This window comes from Larimichthys crocea, chromosome VIII (assembly GCF_000972845.2).
Source record: "Larimichthys crocea isolate SSNF chromosome VIII, L_crocea_2.0, whole genome shotgun sequence".
Lineage (NCBI taxonomy): Eukaryota > Metazoa > Chordata > Actinopteri > Sciaenidae > Larimichthys > Larimichthys crocea.
In genome coordinates, this window is record NC_040018.1 from 30,085,562 (window position 1) to 30,105,458 (window position 19,897).

The window sequence follows — 19,897 nt, forward strand, 5'->3', positions numbered from 1 at the left end:
AGAAAGGAGGGGGAGGGCGGCGGCTGCACCAGGAGGCGTCGCGGAGATATGAAACATTTAGTCCGTCTGCGTCCACACACACACACACACACACACACACACACTTGTGGTGACTCGCAGTGTGTGTGTGTGTTTCGTGGTTGAAATTCGACTGAGTTTCATGTTTTTGGTGTGTGACGGCTGTTTGAGAAGTGTGTGTGTGTGTGTGTGTGCAGAGAGTGAGGGCACGATGACAAATCCATCACTTAACCCTCTCAATCAGCCTCTGACACACACACACACACACACACACACACAGTACAGCTGCAGGAACAAACCACCCTCCTCCTCCTCCTCCATCACCAGCTGCAGGAGGCTCCATACAGTCTGCACCTCCCCGCATCTGTAACCTGACGACCACCTGCAGCTGCACCATCACCCATGGGTGCAGCAAGCGGAGGCCAACAACAACAACAACAACAACAACAACAAGCTCCACGCAGCAGCAGCAGCAGCAGCGGTCTGACCTCTCCGTTAACAGATGCTCGACGATTTCCATTTTACGCTCCATTAAGTGAAGGTGTCACATTTTAACATCGATAAATCATTAGCTCATTAATTATGAAATATTACTGTAATTAATGTCGACTGAAATCATTTCAAGTGAAGGGAAAAGTTTGCAGAGAGAAAACTCGACGCGATCTGAAAACTTTTCCTCCATGATCGTCCACGAGATGAAGAAACGTTTGTTTCACGTTCATCCGGGGTTACAGACTAATGATAATCTATTCATCAAGTTTTGTTTATGAAATGTGTTATGAAAAAAAAAGAACATTATAATTTCCCCGAGCTGCAGTTAATGACCTTTTTTAAACGTCTAAAAAACCCAAAAGAGTTTCAGTTTAACGTCACGCGATGAGGAAATGTTCAGAACGTGCAGCGATGAGAGATTTTAATTTTCTGTTTATCAACTAATTCATTAATTTAATTCTTTCCAGACACAAATAAATAAAAAGTGTTTTTATTCTTCAAACTGAAGCGTCACACAGGACAGATCTCATCCAGGTCGTCTCTGCAGCGTTCAGGTAAAAACACGTTAAGTTTTTTTTCCTTCTCTCTCTCTTGTTAATCTGAGCTGCTGAATTCATAAATTCAATAAAAAGGTTTTGACCATGACGTGACATTTCAGAGGTTCGCAAAGTTTCGCCGAGCGAACTCTCTGCAGAGCGACAGAGAAAGAAATGAGGGCAGAGCGAGCATGAAGCCCTTGACTTCTTGGTGACGGACATTTGTCAGGGTCCATTACCTCATCGGAGGTACTGCTGCCATGTGCGCACACTCTGTGTGTCCGTCTGTGTGTGTGTGTGTGTGTGTGTGTGTGTGTGTGTGTGTGTGTGTGTGTGTGTGGCGGGCAGACAGCCAACACAAACTGACAGAGGCTGGCGCCGGCGAAGAGGTGACTTAGGGGTGATTAAGCTAAAAGCGGCCGACACAAATGTCAGATCTCAGCGACGCAGACAAACGAAAACAACGTGAAGTTAAAAATGCTGGTGAGTTACAGAGACGTCCGAAGATGAACTGAAGGATATCTGAATAAAAACTGATTCATTTCATTATTTTAATGCTCTAAAAAAAACTATTTATAGACACACCGTGACATCAGTCAACATGTGGCCGAGATTATGTATAAAACATTTATTTAAAATCCTTAAATGCGTCTTTCTTTGGAATACATAGCAATGATGTGTGCAACAGGAATAATATCTAACATTTCTGCACGGACGTATGCGATCTATTTTAATCACATTAATCCCAAATGTTTGATTATTTTATTCGAGGTAATGGTGCGTTTCTTTTGTCCGCCTGTCGGTGGCGTCATATCTTCTTTAACCTCTCTAGTTGCCGTAACTTTCGGGGGAACACTTTACGGCAGGGGTCCCCAAACTTTTTTCGGTGCGGGCCACATCAACTTGCCTTTCAGTGATGGGGGGCCGGGGTCAGTCTATAACTGGAAATTATATCCGTTTTTAAAGAAATTGTGGTGAAAGTTGCGGTGCTTTTTACATTTTTGTTGCCATTTTGTTGCGGAGGAAGTGAAAGTTGCGATAAATTGCAATTCGACAGTCGCGGAGAGGGCGCAGCGAGCACTAAGTCCACAGCCCCGGGAAGCGGCGAGGTCCGGGCAGGAGGGCGCTGTAAAGCTTGCAGCCGGAGCCGTGAGCCACCTTCACCCCCGAGCCTTTCCAAGCCGACCCAGAGCCGGTCACGGCGCACCGCCACGGAGGAAATGTGCCTGGCGGGGGCCAGCCAGCGCCGGGGAGAGGTCCCACGAGGGGATCCTCCCGCACCGTGCAGACGCGTCCCTGACCCGCCGAGTTGAATCCCCCGGGCAGACTGCGCGGAAGTTGATCACGAGCAAAGTCACGTCGGAATATACCATTGTGTGAGGGGATGAAAATTAGCTAGTACTGTAAATAGTTCTTAAATAAGGTAGATTTTAATTAGAATGCCAAGCTTAATCACTAAGTGTGGATATTTTATAATAGGAAAATGAAATTTTGAAAAATAGGCCATGTTTAGAGGGATTGTTTGGGATCGTTAAGTGGGCCACTCCAATTGTTTAGAAGGGCTGGATGTGGACCGCGGGCCGTAGTTTGGAGACCCCTGCTTTACGGGACACGTCCGAGAAGCGAGGAAGGAAGTTACTTAACGAAACAAGAATAAAACTTTAAAACACGACCTCATCTGTGAGTGTGAGTCACGTCGTGTCGTGGTTTAACTGGTGGATGTAGAAACAGTTTTTGTCTAATTTACTCTGCAGCTTTATGTCTAATGAGGACGACTTGTTAATGTCAGGTTTTATACAGAACAAGAACAAAGACGTTAATTAGCAGTCAATTCAAAGAATATTGAAACCAGACGCCTTCAGTCTGCGTGTGTGTGTGTGTGTGTGTGTGTGTGTGGTCTTTATTTTACAGCATCAGGATGTTCGTTTAAAAAAAGGTCACCTCCTGAGAAAGAAAGTTCGACACAGGTAACATCGCAAACATTACACCCACGTGTGACTATTGAACAACAATCTGCAGAAGTCTGTAACTGTAGCTGCTGTTCAGCTCAGTTTGTTAGCCATGCTGCCGCAGACCACAGGTCGCATGCAGAAGGGAAATGCAGAAGAGGACGTTGACGGAGGAAGCTGAGAAGAGAAAAGTGAGAAGCTCTGTGAAATAAAAGGCTGAAAGACAGACGGACGGACGCCGAGCTGGGCCGACTCGTACGTCGAGTTTAGAGTTGCGATTGAAGCCCTGAACCAAAAGTACAAAAACGTACGTGGTCAGGGTTGTCCACAGACTTTTGTCCGTGGAGTGTGGACGGACAGACGAAGGAGGAGAGTCCAGAGGAAAACAAACTTCACTGATCTCTGCGTGATGAGAACAAGCGAGGCTAAACATGCCGATATTCAAACATCACCACTGTGCGAGAGAGGAAGAGGGAGTTTTACACACACACACACACACACACACACACACACACACACACGGCTGACCTTTACAGTGAAAAATGAATACATGAATAAAACTAAAATCTGCAAATGACAAATCTGCATTTGGCCCTCCAGGTTTCCCCTGAGGTGAGTTTCAAAGAGTCAAATGAGGGCAGTCGGATTTAATCTGCCGCCTCTGGGAGGCAGACACACACACACCGACACACACAGCAGCAGGCTGATCTGCTACTAAATAAACCAACCAAACATTTCATTCATTAATCGACACCGAGAGCGAAGGAGAAGAGGAGACGAGGGAGGAGAGGAGGCTCGGAGAGACGGAGGAGAGTCCCCAGTGGATGAGGCAGCGGGGGAGGGAGGCTGAGCCGGGAGGATCAGGGAGGAGGCAGCAGAGGGAGTAGCAACAGTTTGACCTTCGACCAGGGAGTTAAGTTGTGGTCAAGTCCAGAATCACAAAGCAGGTTAAGAGAGAGAGAGAGACCTCCCTCCTTTGTCTGGTCTGAATCCGTCAGCGGAGCTTATCCGAGGCGGTAAATCCAGCAGATTCCTCACATATCTGCGCCCAGACGCCTTCTTACCGGAGTCTGAGCTGAGTTTACGCTCGAATCTGTGATTACTCTTGAGATTTATTCGAATTAATCAGAACTAAAACGCATCAGAGGTTTCCCAGAGCTTCAGGACGGCTTATTTAGTCTGAAGGATTCAGTTTACAATGACGGGAAACAAACTATTTGGAAATGAGGAAAAGTGGTCGGGAATGTTTAGGTGGAAAATCACTAAGTGATCATTTCCACCTCCGTGTGCATAAACAGGCTTTTTAAAACCAAAACGATTCATTTCAAATCGAGATCAGCGGAGTCGAAACAGACGGGAGTTTGACTTCGGGAACGCCGACTCACAAATTCGCATCGATGACCGTGTGTGGCAAGCCGTCCTGACAGCGCTGACCTTTGAGGAGAACGGAGAAAGAGAGCGAGGGTCCAAAACGAGGAGAAAGTTAATGTAGCTTAGTGGCTGCGGCGCATGATCCGGTTTTATTGAACTTCCCTCTGTCGCTCCACGAAAGAGGGAGGGTTTGCAGACCGTTACGAGACAAAGGGTCGGAAAGGGCAGGCTGCACGAAAACAAACAGGAGGACGGCGACTCGTTACCTCGATGGAAGGAAGCACCAAGGATCTTATCCGTCTTATTAAGAGTTAATTAAGGCCTTTGTCGTCTTTTGAGTTGGACAGCGTATCCGTGGCGTCACCCACATGTTTCCCACATGATAAATGACTCGATCGATGTTCACAGATCAGTTTTCTGTTGATCAGTCTCGATCTAACGAAGATCTCGAGTGTTTGAAGTGTCGAATCTAAAAGCTGCTGCTGCTGATGAAACGGGAACAGCACTCGACTTTTTACCATTTCCAAAGGGCAAAAAAAAAAAACAGAAATTCATATCCTGAATTAAAAGCAGAAGATTAAAAGCAGAAGATTAAAAAAAATAAGATTAATAAAATACATTAAAACACGGGGGATTAAAGTTCAGAGAGTTTTACTTTTAAAAAATGTTGTTGCCTGGAGCAGAAACAGTTAAATCATGTGAATAAAATCAGAAAGTGTCCGGCTCCGCCGAGTGACCTTCATCCAAGAAAGAGCTTTGATTGACAGGGTGCAGAAGCCTGCTCATCTTTCCACTGTGTGTGTGTGTGTGTGTGTGTGTGTGTGTGTGTGTGTGGAGGAGGTTGAGGTATTCGGTCTGTTAAGCATCTGTCATTAAACAGTGTGTGTTGTGTGTCTTTCATGGTACGCTGCTTTCACTCTTGAGAAGGAGTGAACAGAGTGAGAGCAGAGTTCGGCTCTGAATGTTTGGAGCTCCGTATCAGGAGGTATTAAAATGTTTTTTTAAATAAAGACTTAAAGACCCGGGATGAACACTGAGACTTTGTCCTTCAGGTCGTGAAGTCATAAGAAAGAAAAACTGCGACTGTTCTCGTAATTATTCAATTATTTCCGTCATGTTTCGAGATAAAATATTTGCTGGTTTCAGAGTGAGAGTTGTGATTTCAAAGACAATCAATAAAATTTCAGAGTGAGAGTTGTGATTTCAAAGACAATCAATAAAAGAATCATAAAAATAATCCCTAAAAACTTGAATCACCTATTTAATCTGATAATAAAACTCTTTTATTTCAGACATTTAGCTCAAGGAGCAACCAAAAACTGCAGTTCCTCTAACGTCCACCTGAGGCTGGCTCCAGAAGTGAGTCAGTCTCCATAAGTCCCCATGTCCAAATGTCCAACTTCACAGCAGAAATAAACATGTTTACAGCCTGGTACAAAAAACAGTTTTGGTCTCTGTAGCTAATTTCCCCGTTCATGACAACTGTACTGAGGGTGAATTTATATACAACTCACCTGTTCACATTATATTAAGGCTTAAAGTTATGCAGGATTAAGAGCGTGGACGCTTTGATTGACAGGTGGGTGTGGTTACAGGTGGTTTGTTTGAACAATCCAGCTTTGCCAATTTTTCGATGAGCCAAAGATTTTGAGCTTCGTGGGTGACGTCACGGACACGCTGTCCATGGTTCATAGATTCATGTTTCAGTGGCTGAATTTTTTGTGGTTTAACCACGAGTCTTAATTCAAATGGAAGTGGAGATAGTTCAAATTATGGACTACATACAAGAGTTTTGTTTGGGAAGGAGTCGTGACGGTAAGAAAAACTAATTCATAGCCTGTTTCTGTCATAAATTCAATGCGATTTGGGGGAAATCTGATACTGATCATCGTCCTCAAGTCTTCTGTTTCGAAATAAATCTCATATCTGAGCAAGCTCGAGGAGCGCTCAGATTTCCGGGGCAATCCCCCCTCCCTGTCCAACACTGAACTTTCTTTTTTAGATTACTGGTTTTATCAGATACTTTAGTGAGATTAATTAACTGAGGCAACTTGTTGGCACAATCTCTGTGTAGACATATTTAAGTAACCAAAAAGGAGCCGTGTGAGCGAGCGAGAGCTCGGCCTCGTTCAAATCCACCTCGATCCCCAAAGAGTCGAGTCGAGAACAGGTTTCCCCTCAGCGTGGGAAAGCGCTGATCTTCACCGATATGATGTGAAAGCACACGAGGGGATCAAGCGGACGTGAACGCGTCCGGAAGAACTTTTAACATGTTGTACCGAATGAACTCGGCCACATGCGGAACCGACAACCTGCTGCAGTTAATTATAAAACAGATTCTGTTTGAACAGCGCTGCGGCTGAATGTCATTTTTATCCATAAGACCTTTAGAGCAGACATTTAAATGACGGATTGATGTAAAAGAAAGAAAATATATAACGGCAACAGAGAGAGCTGCGACAGAAAGAAGGCACGTAATGCTTCTAATCAGTCAATCGGAGCAGAAAGTTTCTTTCCATCTCGTACAGATGAAAACCTGCGGTGTCATTATGTGCAATTATTATTGTGTAAACTTCATTCCTGCCTCTTCTTGTGGTTGAAATCTCACTAATTGATCTAGCAGTTAATGTGTTTTTTGCAGAAACACAAATAACTTATCATGAAACACGACTGCAGAATATTAAAAGTTGTAGCTGTGGTTTGTGTCGTCGTGTCCGGACATGCTGCTTTTCCATCTAACGTGCTGATGCATTCAAAAAAGCTTCAGGACAGAAGCAGAAGTTTTTGGTCTTTTGATGACATTTTCATTTCTGCATTCGACATTTTTGTGTTTGAGCTGGATGGAGTTGAGGTAATAAACTTTGAGGTAATAAAAAACAGCCCACAAATGACTACTGGGCTGGTATTTTCCTAAACACATCACAACCAAAACTACCCAATTTTCTATGAGAAAGGTCAAAGCAGCATGGAGAACAAGTCAAAGACTCTAAAACTAATAATATTCTTGAGCGCTGTCGCGGTTCTTACACTAAAAAGTTCAGTGTGGAACGCTGGACACTTCTTAAACTGCAGTTCCTCTAACGTCCACTTGAGGCTGGCTCCAGAAGTGAGTCAGTCTCCATAAGTCCCCATGTTTCACAGCAGAAATAAACATGTTTACAGCCTGGTACAAAAAACAGTTTTGGTCTCTGTAGCTAATTTCCCCGTTCATGACAACTGTACTGAGGGTGAATTTATATACAACTCACCTGTTCACATTATATTAAGGCTTAAAGTTATGCAGGATTAAGAGCGGGGACGCTTTGACTGACAGGTGGGTGTGGTTACAGGTGGCTAGTTTGAGCATCCAGGCGTCATTCAGCCGCCTCAGGCGTCTTTTCTTTAAACTGTCAGTGTGAATACAGCAATATACAAATGTAAGTTGTACGCATGTTTTATATTTATGTTTTGGCAGATGTGTGAACATTTCATTGGTTTCTAAGCGGCAGCAGAAGGCGATCGCTGCAGCAGCAGCAGCAGCAGCGTTTATCAGGTGGTAGTTACACGCTACATTTCCTGAGTGATGCCGTCGCGTCCCGGCCTGCAGCAGCAGCAGCAGCAGCAGCAGCAGACCGCTGAGGACTCAGAGGAGCTCGGGCCACCCAGGCGGTGAGCTGGTGAGCTGTTGATGAAGTGAGGGGTCACTGCAGGGCTAAGTGAGACCTCACACTGGACAAGCAGGGCCAGACCTCGGGGCCACGGTGGCATATGGGTGTGAAGGAGGTGAGGAAGCCGAGGAGGGGTTGGTCGCGGGTAGAGGAGGGGGGTTGGAGCGTCAAGCTGTCCACTCCGCCTCTCACGAGACCCCCAGCTGTCACAACAGACACTTACCAGCCCTCACACTAAACACCCACCAGGGAGAGGGGGGCAGCATCCTTCCTCTTTCAAACAGAAGGATGGGAAAGAGGACGGATGGAGGGGAAAAGAGAGGGTAATCTCTTCTTCCTGCTGCTGCTGCTGTGATGTCTGAGGAATGTTGGGGCCGCCACTTCTGAAGCCCGGGCTGCAAACCTGCTAATTATAGCCGCCAAAGGATGAAGGTGTGACCTAAATAGTTATTTTAGGTCTTGGAGCCGACTTGTGAGAACCCGCTCGTGCCGAGAGAGCCGAGGGAGGAAGTGCCAGCCTCGACCGTCACACGACAAAACACACAGCAGGCGAGCCGAGGTCAGAGCGTAAGACGACAGCGGGTCGCACTGACCTACAGAGCTTTCTTTTTATCGGACCGTGGATAGAAGTAACTCTTCCAGCCCGGCTTGCTGTGTAACAGTGATGGCGATAGCTGGATGAACTCCAGGTTTCATGTGATGGAAGCTCAGAGAAGCATGCAGGACTGCAGCTCTGGGTCGACTAACAAGACACGAGAGACGTAAGCCCACAACGTTTAGTGGACGCCACCTCGACATCCAGTCGCTGGTCAGATCCGGCACGGGTCCAGAGAACATTACGGACTCTGTTTTGGCAAACTCCAACTAAACGTTGATTTTAACGAACTCTGATTGCCGGGTTCTGCTCGAGGTTTCTGAAGTTTTTCCTTGCTTGCTCATGGTGGGAAATGTTGGATCTCTATAAATAATAATATAAAGACCTTTAAGTCTGTGTGTTTTAAGTTTTACCTGCCTGCGAGCTGAAGTTCCCGCCTTTAAAACACCCTTACACGGGACTCACACCGAACGCGGAACGGAAGCGGAACGGAAGCGGAACGGCAGCGGAGCGAGCCGGCCGTATTCACGCGAGATCACGAGATCACGCGAGAATCCTGGACATACCCGAGACCCCGCGATAAACTGTGTATAAAAAAAACAACAACAACAAACAGCTGACTTTGCTTCTCCGACGTGGAGGAGATTATAAAAAGCATCTGTTGTGTCATAAATGATTGTGTGTTGTTCCACTTCAACAATTAGTCTCTCGTTGAGACCCTTTGATCGATCTTTGATCACCTGGTGCCACCGGTCATGACGTCACGTTGATGTGAAGTTGTAAAAAGCTACATGAACTGTGTATTGTGTTTTATTTTGAAGGGGGGCGGAAGTTTATTATGTTGATTCAAGGCCCGGTTTCCTGTCTGGTGCGCAGTGCTCTGTTGAAATTTACGAGGTTCAGCCGCGGCTCGCGGAAGAAATAGAAATCCTGCGGAAAGCTCGCGCCGTGGCGCGGAGAGCCGCTTCTGGGACGCTTCTGATCCGCGTCTGATCCGCGCCCGGTGTGAGTGCTCTCATTGACTAGACTGGATTCTATTTGCTACGGTGACCGCGGCGGTGCCGTTCCGCTTCCGTTCCGCGTCCGGTGTGAGTTGGCCTTTAACCTTCTTAACTCAGTCACATTTTCATCCCAGTTTTGTGAGATAAAGCGTAAAAACACCAGAAACTAGTTTTGTTCATAAAACAAACAAACAATCACACGCCTGCAGATCATTTTGGACCAAACAGTTCTTCTAAATACAGCCGGAGAACTATTATTTCTTTCTTCAAGGTGCAGAAATCTGTTATAAAATGACACGTGAACTGTTTCTGCATGAGAACTTGAACATCTCCGAATGCAGCAGCGACGTCTCACATTAACTCCCGCCCGCCTCTGTTTGTCGAATACACGCTGCTTACACCGTTCCTCGAACAAACACACCCTCCCTCCTTCCCTCCGCTGCTTTCTTTCCACACCTGAGAGCCTATTGACAGAGTGTCCCGGTAACACGCGTATCACTTAACCCCGTGTCAAAACACAGGTGTAACGTAAGCCTGGGGAGCAGGCGAAGGTCCTGAGCTCATAAAGGAATGTGCGAGCTGGGAATAGCACCCTGCATGGAAGAGAGGCCCCTCGCTGAGAGTGTATAGCAGAGTACAGAGTTACTGCTACAGGGAGGGGAAGCTGGAAAACAGCCAGGTACTGACAGAGAGAGAGAGTGGGGGGGTGGCACACCTTTACCTCAGGGATCCACAACACAACGAGACAGAAACGTGACTCAGCGGTAATGAAAGACACAAAGTGATGAGCGTAAAAGGATAGAAAGCGGTCGGGTGCTCTTACCATGGCGCTCCGTATATCCGGAATCCCTTTATGGTGACGTCCGAGTCCTGCAGGTACACACAGTTTGTGAGGAGCGTCTGCACATTGTCAAAGTCCTCCGGTTTGAGTTTGGAGACCGACGGGAATCGGTAGTAATCCTGCTTGACCAGCTCGGCCATAAAGTCCTTATCGAAGGTCAGCTCGTGGTTCCCGGCGATCACCACCTTGAACTCGTACGGGAGGCCACCTGGAAGAGACGAGAGCAACCAGGGAGAGGAGGGTGAGCTGCAGGTAGGCGATTAGGATGCTCAGTAAAATGATTTCTGAGCAAGAAGTTGACAAAATTTCTCCTCAGAATTTTTATTTTTGCAAGAGTTAGTCTGCTGCTGTCCGTCTACCATTGAGGCCTCCACCCAGCACGGATTCACCCCGTCCAGTGTATGTCAATGTTTCAAACGCCACCAGAAGCGCCGCGGTCTCTCTGTTCTAAGTTTGACGCACGCCGTGAGCGTCAATCTGCACAGGAAACGGCAGAGAATCTGGTCTAGATTTTCAAAATAAAACACCTGAACAAATCTGAGCATCCGAGACACTCTCTCAGACAAAAAGGCGTCACGGCTGGTGGAGTTTCGCCGTTAAACTCCTCAGTCAACTCAAAGTTCTTCCACTGAAACGGAGGTCTATAAATCGGACGACATCTGCAGCATCAAAGTTACACAAATCTCTGGAGGCACCGGCCAATCGGCCGCGTCTTCCTGCAGCTGCGATCTAAAGATAGCCCCGACGAGGCCAAAATTCAAGAGGTTGATGCTCGATGCATAAATTATCAGACTTGATTTGTTCACCCAGATCTTTTTGCCCAAAGGTTTTAATATCCTGCGTCTGCATAATGTGTTGTGTGAAATTAATCAGGTTCATTCATCCTGAGAGAAACGTTTCAATCTTTTCTTTAGACTGAACCCGGCCGTGATTCAGCAAAAATAAAACTTAAATGTTTCGAAGAATTTGATGCTTGATAAAAGTTCTTCTGAATCTATATTTGTACAAACTCCACTGCATGTTGTCAGTGTTATTTTACAGCACTGCAAACACGTCTTAACGCCGAACGAAATCTTCACACACGGCAGATTTTGTCCACATCACGCAGCTCTGCTCTCCTTCAAGGCAGAGCCGTCTTCTGTAAAAACCACCAAGGGCTTGTACTTTCTACCCGGCCGGTGTATTTATACAGAAACAGCAGGTTGTCTTAATATTTTGTACATGGAGCGCACGCTCCCTCAGTAGCTCCCTGTATACCTAACCCTGAGCACGGATCAGGCCTGGAAAAGAAAACTGGAGATAAGTGGAGGGGAAAAATACACCACAGCTGACGGCTCTGCTTGACCCCAGCAGACCACCGTCCATCTCTGCAGACGCCGGGCGGAAAAAGAAAAAGCATGAACCTGAACTAAATAGAAGAAGAACATCTATTACGATTCTCATCCCCTCATCTTTCAACTTGTGCCGTGCCCTTTTCGATCCCCTCTGTCGGGGTGATTTGTCCCGGTTCCCCCTTCGCCATCAGGAAACTGACTTACTACTTTATTCCGGCCGATTGAGCACTCAACGAAAGGCTCTGGCCTTCATCACCTTTCCGTTCTGTCTCTATATTTCTCCTTTTCCTCTCCTGGATGCTGTTTCTGTCGGGTTCGTGTTGATTTTCTCCACAGCCTTCCTTCCTTCCTTAGACGAGGTGTAGGTTTACAGAGGGCTGCAACTCATTATTGATCAATATTCTCATTATTTTTTCAAATAATCTATCGAAAGTGGTGAAAATTGCCACAATTCCCAATCAAATTGCTTCTTTTGTCCAAGTGGCAACCTCAATGCACCTAAATCCTTCACGTACACGACAGGTTTACAGGTGAGATGCTTACATGCACCCACAGCCCTGACAGGACCGTACCCAGCTCACCAACATCAGCAGATTCCCCCCTTTTGTTGTTGTTTCTCTGCTCTGTATCTCTCTGTCCAGTCACGGCAGAAGGTCATGAAGCAGGCCAAGAGAGCAAATCGAATAAAATGTTGAATAAAGAATCCAATAAAACTTATTTGTGGAATAAAAAATGCTTTTGACTCGTGACAGTAAGTGAAAGAAAAAGATGTAAGCGCGCCCGCTCGATTCTGCGGCGAAGTTCAGGACTGAAATAAAACTAATAGAATAGAATATAAATTCAGTCGGGATACGCCGGCTCAATGCAGATAAATAAAAAATGTGTGTGTGTGTGTGTGTGGGAGTGTGAGAGGGCGAGAGTGTGTGTTCTCTAATGCTGAAAATGAAAGAATCATGGTTCCCCGGTCTATAGGTTTCATTCCCGCTACTCTAAATTAGCTCTTGTCGCGTCTCAGGATCATAAATTCCAGTCTAACCTTATATGAGAGCGCCGTCTCTCAGTCCCCTAGCACTCTAACTGGATCACACATCCATTTACACACACACACACACACACACACACACACACACACACACACACTCTACCCCAAAGCGAATCATCCTCTCCGCCACCGGGCGGGGAAAAAAACATAATTACCATCAAACAACTCCATCTCCATTACTCTACTGGGAATTTCTACTGCTTTTTATTGCCGCCATGATACATCTTACAGAGGGTTGGTGGAGTGATACACCTAGATTTATTTTTTATTCTTCCCCCCCCTGCAAACAAGAAGGTATGAAAGACAGAAGAAGGAAATCAAAAAAGAAAGAGAGGAGAGAGAACGATGTGAGACGAGCGCCGTCAGACCTCTGGAAGGAAGATTCAAGAAAACATCTCCACACACACAAATCATGAAATCATATTCTACACGACTAATGAATATCTAAACAAAATTAAATTTCCTCATATTAATCCTCGAGGAAACACAATTAGTGCCGAGGTTGCGAACACGCACTATTTTTCTGTAAAACAAGCCTTCCCGGATCAGCTCTCCTCGGCTCTGTGGAGCGTTTGAGTGTTTTTCAGGTGTTATGACCTCAAACCTTCACCGCGCTGGTTGTTTCCCGCCACAGCGGGCAGCTGTGTACAGGGGATAAAGCTCTGACTTTACCTGCTCAGCACACAGAAGAGTGTGAGAGCTGAATATTTCCTGCGGTAAATCGGTGGAGTGACGGTTGAATGTACGTTTATCCGGCGGCGAGAAACATGAGAACTCTGCACGTACTGGATGTGTGACTGACGAATAATTCGATTGATAAATCAGTTTTCTTCATTAATCCATAAAACGGTGGAAAAAAAAAAGCTGAGGTGACGTCATTAACTTTAATTTTAATCAGCAGGTACCTCGCGATACGATGTGGTCACGATATTTTGCAAACGATAATTTCATGATACAGCGATTCTGCGATAATCGATATATTGTAAGAAATTTTATCCACGATACATCACGATATCTGTGTCACTGAAGAAATTCAAAATGTATTCACTGCACTGAAGATCAGGATGATGACGGAGCAGGTGGCTATGCACGTTCGACAGTTCTTGCAGATTGCGAACTCTTTATCAATGTTCATCATTGTCTCGTCTCGTCTTCTCCCGCTTTATCCGTTTTTAAATCGGGTCGCGGGGGCAGCAGCTTCAGCGGGGAAGCCCAGACTTCCGTCTCCCTGGCCACTTCATCCAGCTCTCCCAGGGGGACCCCAAGGCGTTCCAAGGCCAGTCCCTCCAGCGTGTCCTGGGTCTTCCCCGGGGCCGCCTCCCGGAGGAACGTGCCCGGAACATCTCACCAGGGAGACGTCCAGGAGGCATCCTCACGAGATGCCCGAGCCACTTTAACTGGTTCCTCTCGATGAGGAGGAGCAGCGGTTCTACTCTGAGCTCCTCGTAGATGGCCGAGCTTCTCTATCTCTAAGGGAGAGCCCAGCCACCCTGCGAAGGAAGCTCATTTTGTATTCGCGATCTCATTCTTTCGGTCACTACCCAAAGCAATTCGACGGTGTAGCAGGTTTTTGTGAGAATCTGTTCATAGTGGCTGTATGTTTATTGTTTAAATATCAAAATTTGGCGCCAGCGTATCGATAACGTCCCGCAAGATGAAATATCACGATATATCTTAGTATCCATATTTTGGCACACCCCTAATCAACAGTCAAAAAATATTTGTATTTATTGTCACAAAACAAATCAATCAAAACAACTTCTAATTTATCGATGATTGTTTTTAGCTCTCGTCTCAAGGCGTTCATGAATCATCATGATCTCTGTCTGCAGAAACACCGCCAACCATCAACCATACTTTATGTTGTATACAACTTTACTCTCACACACTGCTTTATATAGTGTGTAGTGTATATGAGTGTGTATAGAGGACACTCAGAGCGGACCAGAGCCAGTTGTGGCAGACGGACGCCGACCATGAGCCGGATTCTGCTCAAGGTGTCGCCAAGTGTTTGCTCCTGGTGGGAACTGTTGGGTCTGTAAATAATATTAGAAAGTGTACGGTCTGGACCTACTCTGTATGGAAAGCGTCATGAGATAACTTATTATGATTATTCATATTTTATTGTGTTATATTTTATTTATTGCATTTGATTTCTTTAGATTATTTTTATCTTCCCTGTCTCTGGCTCTTCATCTCGTACTCTGAATGTAATGTAACCACTACCGAGACGTCACTGTACATGATTTTGGTGCAGTATGTAATGATGGTAAATTCTGGTCTACCTTACAACACTTGTCTCACACACACACACACACACACAGACTCGCACGCAGACAGCACAACCTTCAGGAGCAATTTGTGGTTCAATATCGTGGACTGGAGGAGCCGGGAATCGAACCTCCAATTACTAACCGACCCGTTTTACCACCTGAGCCGCAGCTGTGGTGAGGAGTTGACTGGATTGTGATATTTGTGATTTTTATTTCATGTTTTACTCTTTGAAAAAAAAATGCAAATGCTGTTTAAATGAACAAAACTGAACACACACACACAGACACATTACACACACACACTGAGGATACACCGAGGCCTCTGGGAGAAGCTTAAGGCAGCAGATCAGAGCTGGACTCCACCATCAGACAGGCTGGGTCAGGGGAAGCTCGTTCCTCTGCATCGATCTCCGATGTTTTCCTTCAACGGGCCAAACATCGGTCGATGGCCCCGGACAAAAAACGCTGCCTCCTCCTCCAGAGTCTGAGAGGAGCAGACGAAGGAGGCCGAGACGGAGGGAGGAACACAACGCTCGCTTTACAGAAGCTTTTAAATCTACAATAACAAACCTCGTCCAGACCGAAAGTTTAGACTCACTTTGGATTTTTATGGCCGTAGCAGCCGGGAGGCGAACTGAAGAAATCAGAGCGTTTATTAAACACTGAACAAAAATCCACTCGACCAAATCAATATTTAAAATCCAACCAACCAACTCCGACGACTGGCACAAACTTTCTTATTCCTTATGTACATATTCCAATAGTCAAGTGACTAATGAGATGATAGCATTTTAGTGTCGTCTCATATTTACACACATAATAATAAACCCAGAAACATTTACGTGAATCACCCGATTAAATATGTAAAATGTAATAAACCCTCAATAATAAATATAAATAAGCATTTACAAACTATTAAGGTGTCAGCGGAGTACAGAGCAGCAGTTCAGCATCTTAAACTTCTTAGTCAATGTTTCAAACCGGCTCCGGCGCGGTCCGGTTCAGGTTGAGTTCAACGCGGCTGTTCTATTTTGTGACGGACGCCGCGAGCAGCCCGCCTCGATTTAACACAGGGCACCTCGAGCTGACAGGAAGCCAGACACAGAAACAGCATAGAGAAGCTGGTGGTTTTTCAAAATAAAAACACCTCCGTGCAAACAGCTGGTTGTAAAAAAACCCCCAAAAAAACAGAATGAAGTACGTAGCATATTTATACATGTATGTATGGGAAGCTGCTTCTCTTGTCAAATGAAGATTACCGTATGTTTATTTAAAAAGAAAATCACTGGTTCTTATCAAAGTGGGAAACAGTTCCAGCTTTATAAGTCACAGTAGAAATGTAACAACTCTCTGTATCCTCCCTTAACCAACCTTTAATGTCTGAAACATAAAAAAAAAGCGACTTTTACCTGGAAATCCAGCGGCTGTTACTCACAGGAAATAAAGCGTTTTCCAAGTCTGACCGGAGGTCAACCACTCAAACGAAATCCAGCGCCGATAACAACAGAAAATATGTAACTTCACAACTTTCAAGCTACAATCATAAAAAAAAAGACATTACTGTCGCGTCCCTGCAGGTTTGGAGTCTGTGCATCGCAGTCCTCATCCTCCAACCAGAAAAACATCAAATTATTGAAATAACATGCCTTCGAAATGTGACTTTCATCACGACCTCCTCCACGTCTGACTCAGTCTCTTCCTCTCTCAGACTCTTCGCCTTCATCACCGAGGACGAATAAAATAAAATAAAAAGCGACCTTGGAGGAAACTTGTCGTGTGCACTTGTGTTTTCTGTATTAGAGCCTGTTCTCTACGTAAAGATCACACGACGCTGTAAAAGCCTCGACGTACATTTTTCTCAGCGTGCAGCCGTCTGCCCCCCGAAATGACAGGAATGAAAGACTAGAACGTTTCTAAACTTCTGAAAAAATGTGGATATTTGAAGCTTTTGTGATGGTAATGATCTTTAAATCTGATCAATGTTTGAGGAGGGAAAGTGCGTTTTGATGTTTGAGTGTCCGTCAAAAGAAAGCAGCGACCCGCGGCGGAGAAGTTGAGCCAGATTCAACTTTTGGAAGCCGCCAATCCGACCGGTCAAACCTCCACAGTCAGCCTGAAACTGAGAAACTATCTATCTAAACTCTGATACGCTACCCGTTTGTTTACTTCATGAAGTCTGGCTTAAGTTTACGCTGCAAAATAGAGACATGATGTTTAATTTGGTTTAAAACCTCATAAACTATGTGGAGGTAGTTTTAGGGCTGCAAAGGCCGAAAACATTCCATGGGAAGTTAATCTGGGGGATTTTGGAAATATTCAAAATTGGAAACTCCATGGGAATTATGAAAATGTATGGGAATTAACTGTAAATTGTGGCTAATTTAATCAAACAGTATCATATCCAAACATAAGTATGGGCTTTAAAGTGTGGTCCAGGTACAGAAATCACCTGTGCAGGTAGGGGGCGTGGCCTCAACAGCCCTGCAGTAAGCAGTGTGCTGTGTGCATGTGATTGAGTGCATGAAAAATTATGCAAAAATATATCTCCCTATATAAAGTTCCCGTTAAAAAGGGCCAACCTTCAATTTTATTCCCAGTTTATTCCCATAAATTCCTGTTAATTCCCATGGAAAGTTTCCATCTTTGAAAATTCCCAGATTTTTGCAGCCTTAGTCTTACCTAACAACACCAAACACAGAGACGTGGAGCCGGTCTGAATGAACCTTTAATCTCCACGTTCTCATGATGTTTCGACTTTTCTGGTGAAGTTACAGATTTAATCTCCACGTTACGACTTTTTTCTCAAATTTATTAGAAAATTTATTAGATTAAAAAAAATCTCATTTTTTCTCTTTTTCTGATTTAAGTGTCTGTAATATTTACGTCTGATGAGCAGCTGTACAGCTCTCAACCTCCAACAGGAACAACAGACATTCCCCACTTTGCTCTGCATCGATTCCACATCATGGTCCGATATCGCTCTTTTCACACACACACATACACACACACACACACACACACACACACACACACACACACACACGCACACACTCTTGATGTAGCTGTCTAGTGTTGATGGACACAGCCAGACACAGAAACAGCATAGAGAAGCGGTGGATTTTCAAAATAAAACACTCCGTGCAAACCTGGTTGTAAAAAAAAAAAAAAAAAACAGAAGGAATACGTAGCATATTTATACATGTATGTATGGGAAGCTCTTCTCTGTTCTGCCATAACAAACTTCAGACAGACATTCACAATTTGTTTTCAGGAAACGTCAAGTAAGGAGTTACCGTATTTTATTTAAAAAGAAAATCACTGGTTCTTATCAAAGTGGGAAACAGTTCCAGCTTTATAAGTCACAGTAGAAATGTAACAATTCTCTGATCCTCCCTTAACAACCTTTAATGTCTGAAACATAAAAAAAAAGCGACTTTTACCTGGAAACCCAGCGGCTGTTACTCACAGGATAAAGCGTTTTCCAAGTCTGACCGAGGGTCAACCACTCAAACGAAAGCGACGATAACAACAGAAAATAGGTAACTTCACAACTTTCAAGCTACAACATAAAAAAAAAAAAGAAAACATTACGTCGCGTCCCTGCAGGTTTGGAGTCTGTGCATCGCAGTCTCATCTCCAACCAGAAAAACATCAAATTATTGAAATAAACTGCTTCAAAATGTGACTTTCATCACGACCTCCCCCACGTCTGACTCAGTCTCTCTCAGACTCTTCGCCTTCATCACCGAGGACGAATAAAATAAAATAAAAAGCGACCTTGGAGGAAACTTGTCGTGTGCACTTGTGTTTTTCTGTATAGAGCCTGTTCCTACGTAAAGATCACACGACGCGTGAAAAGCTTCGACGTACATTTTTCTCAGCGTGCAGCCGTCTGCCCCCCAAACGACAGGAAGAAAGACAGAACGTTTCTAAACTCTGAAAAAATGTGGATATTTGAAGCTTTTGTGATGGTAATGATCTTTAAATCTGATCAATATCTGAGGAGGGAAAGGCGTTTGGATGTTTGAGTGTCCGTCAAAAGAAAGCAGCGACCCGCGGCGGAGAAGTGGAGCCAGATTAAACTTTTGGAAGCCGCCAATCCGACCGGTCAAACCTCCAGTCAGCCTGAACTGAGAAAATATACTAAACCTGTTGTTTTACTTCATGAAGTCTGGCTTAAATTTACGCTGCAAAATAGAGACATGAGTTTAATTGGTTTAAAACCTCAAACTATGGGAGGTAGTTTTAGGGCTGCAAAGGGGGAAAACTTTCCATGGGAAGTTAAGCTGGGGGATTTTGGAAATATTCAAAATTGGAAACTCCTGGGAATTATGAAAAGTATGGGAAGTAACTTAAATTGGGGCTAATTTAATCAAACAGTATCATATCCAAACATAAGATGGGCTTTAAAGTGTGGTCCAGGTACAGAAATCACCTGTGCAGGTAGGGGGCGTGGCCTCAACAGCCCGCAGTAAGCAGTGTGCTTGTGCATGTGATTGAGTGCATGAAAAATATGCAAAAATATATTTCCCTATATAAAGTTCCGTTAAAAGGGCCAACCTTCAATTTTATTCCCAGTTTATTCCATAAATTCCTGTTAATTCCCATGGAAAGTTTCCATCTTTAAAATCCCAGAGTTTTGCAGCCTTAGTCTTAGCTAACAACACCAAACACACGAGACGTGGAGCCGGTCTGAATGAACCTTTAATCTCCACGTTCTCGTGATGTTTCGACTTTTCTGGTGAAGTTACAGATTTAATCTCCACTTACGACTTTTTCTTAAATTTATTAGATTAAA

General features: G+C 44.7%; 1 protein-coding gene across 2 annotated transcripts in view; it reads right to left on the reverse strand.

The window, feature by feature from the left end:
- mpped2a (metallophosphoesterase domain containing 2a) overlaps positions 1-19,897 on the reverse strand; it is a 73,550-nt gene that overhangs the window by 27,792 nt on the left and 25,861 nt on the right. For both annotated transcript variants that reach the window (XM_027281568.1, XM_027281569.1), the window contains exon 4: positions 10,433-10,658. In XM_027281568.1, coding sequence (XP_027137369.1) covers positions 10,433-10,658 — 226 coding nt within the window. The remainder of the gene's footprint in view (positions 1-10,432; positions 10,659-19,897) is intronic.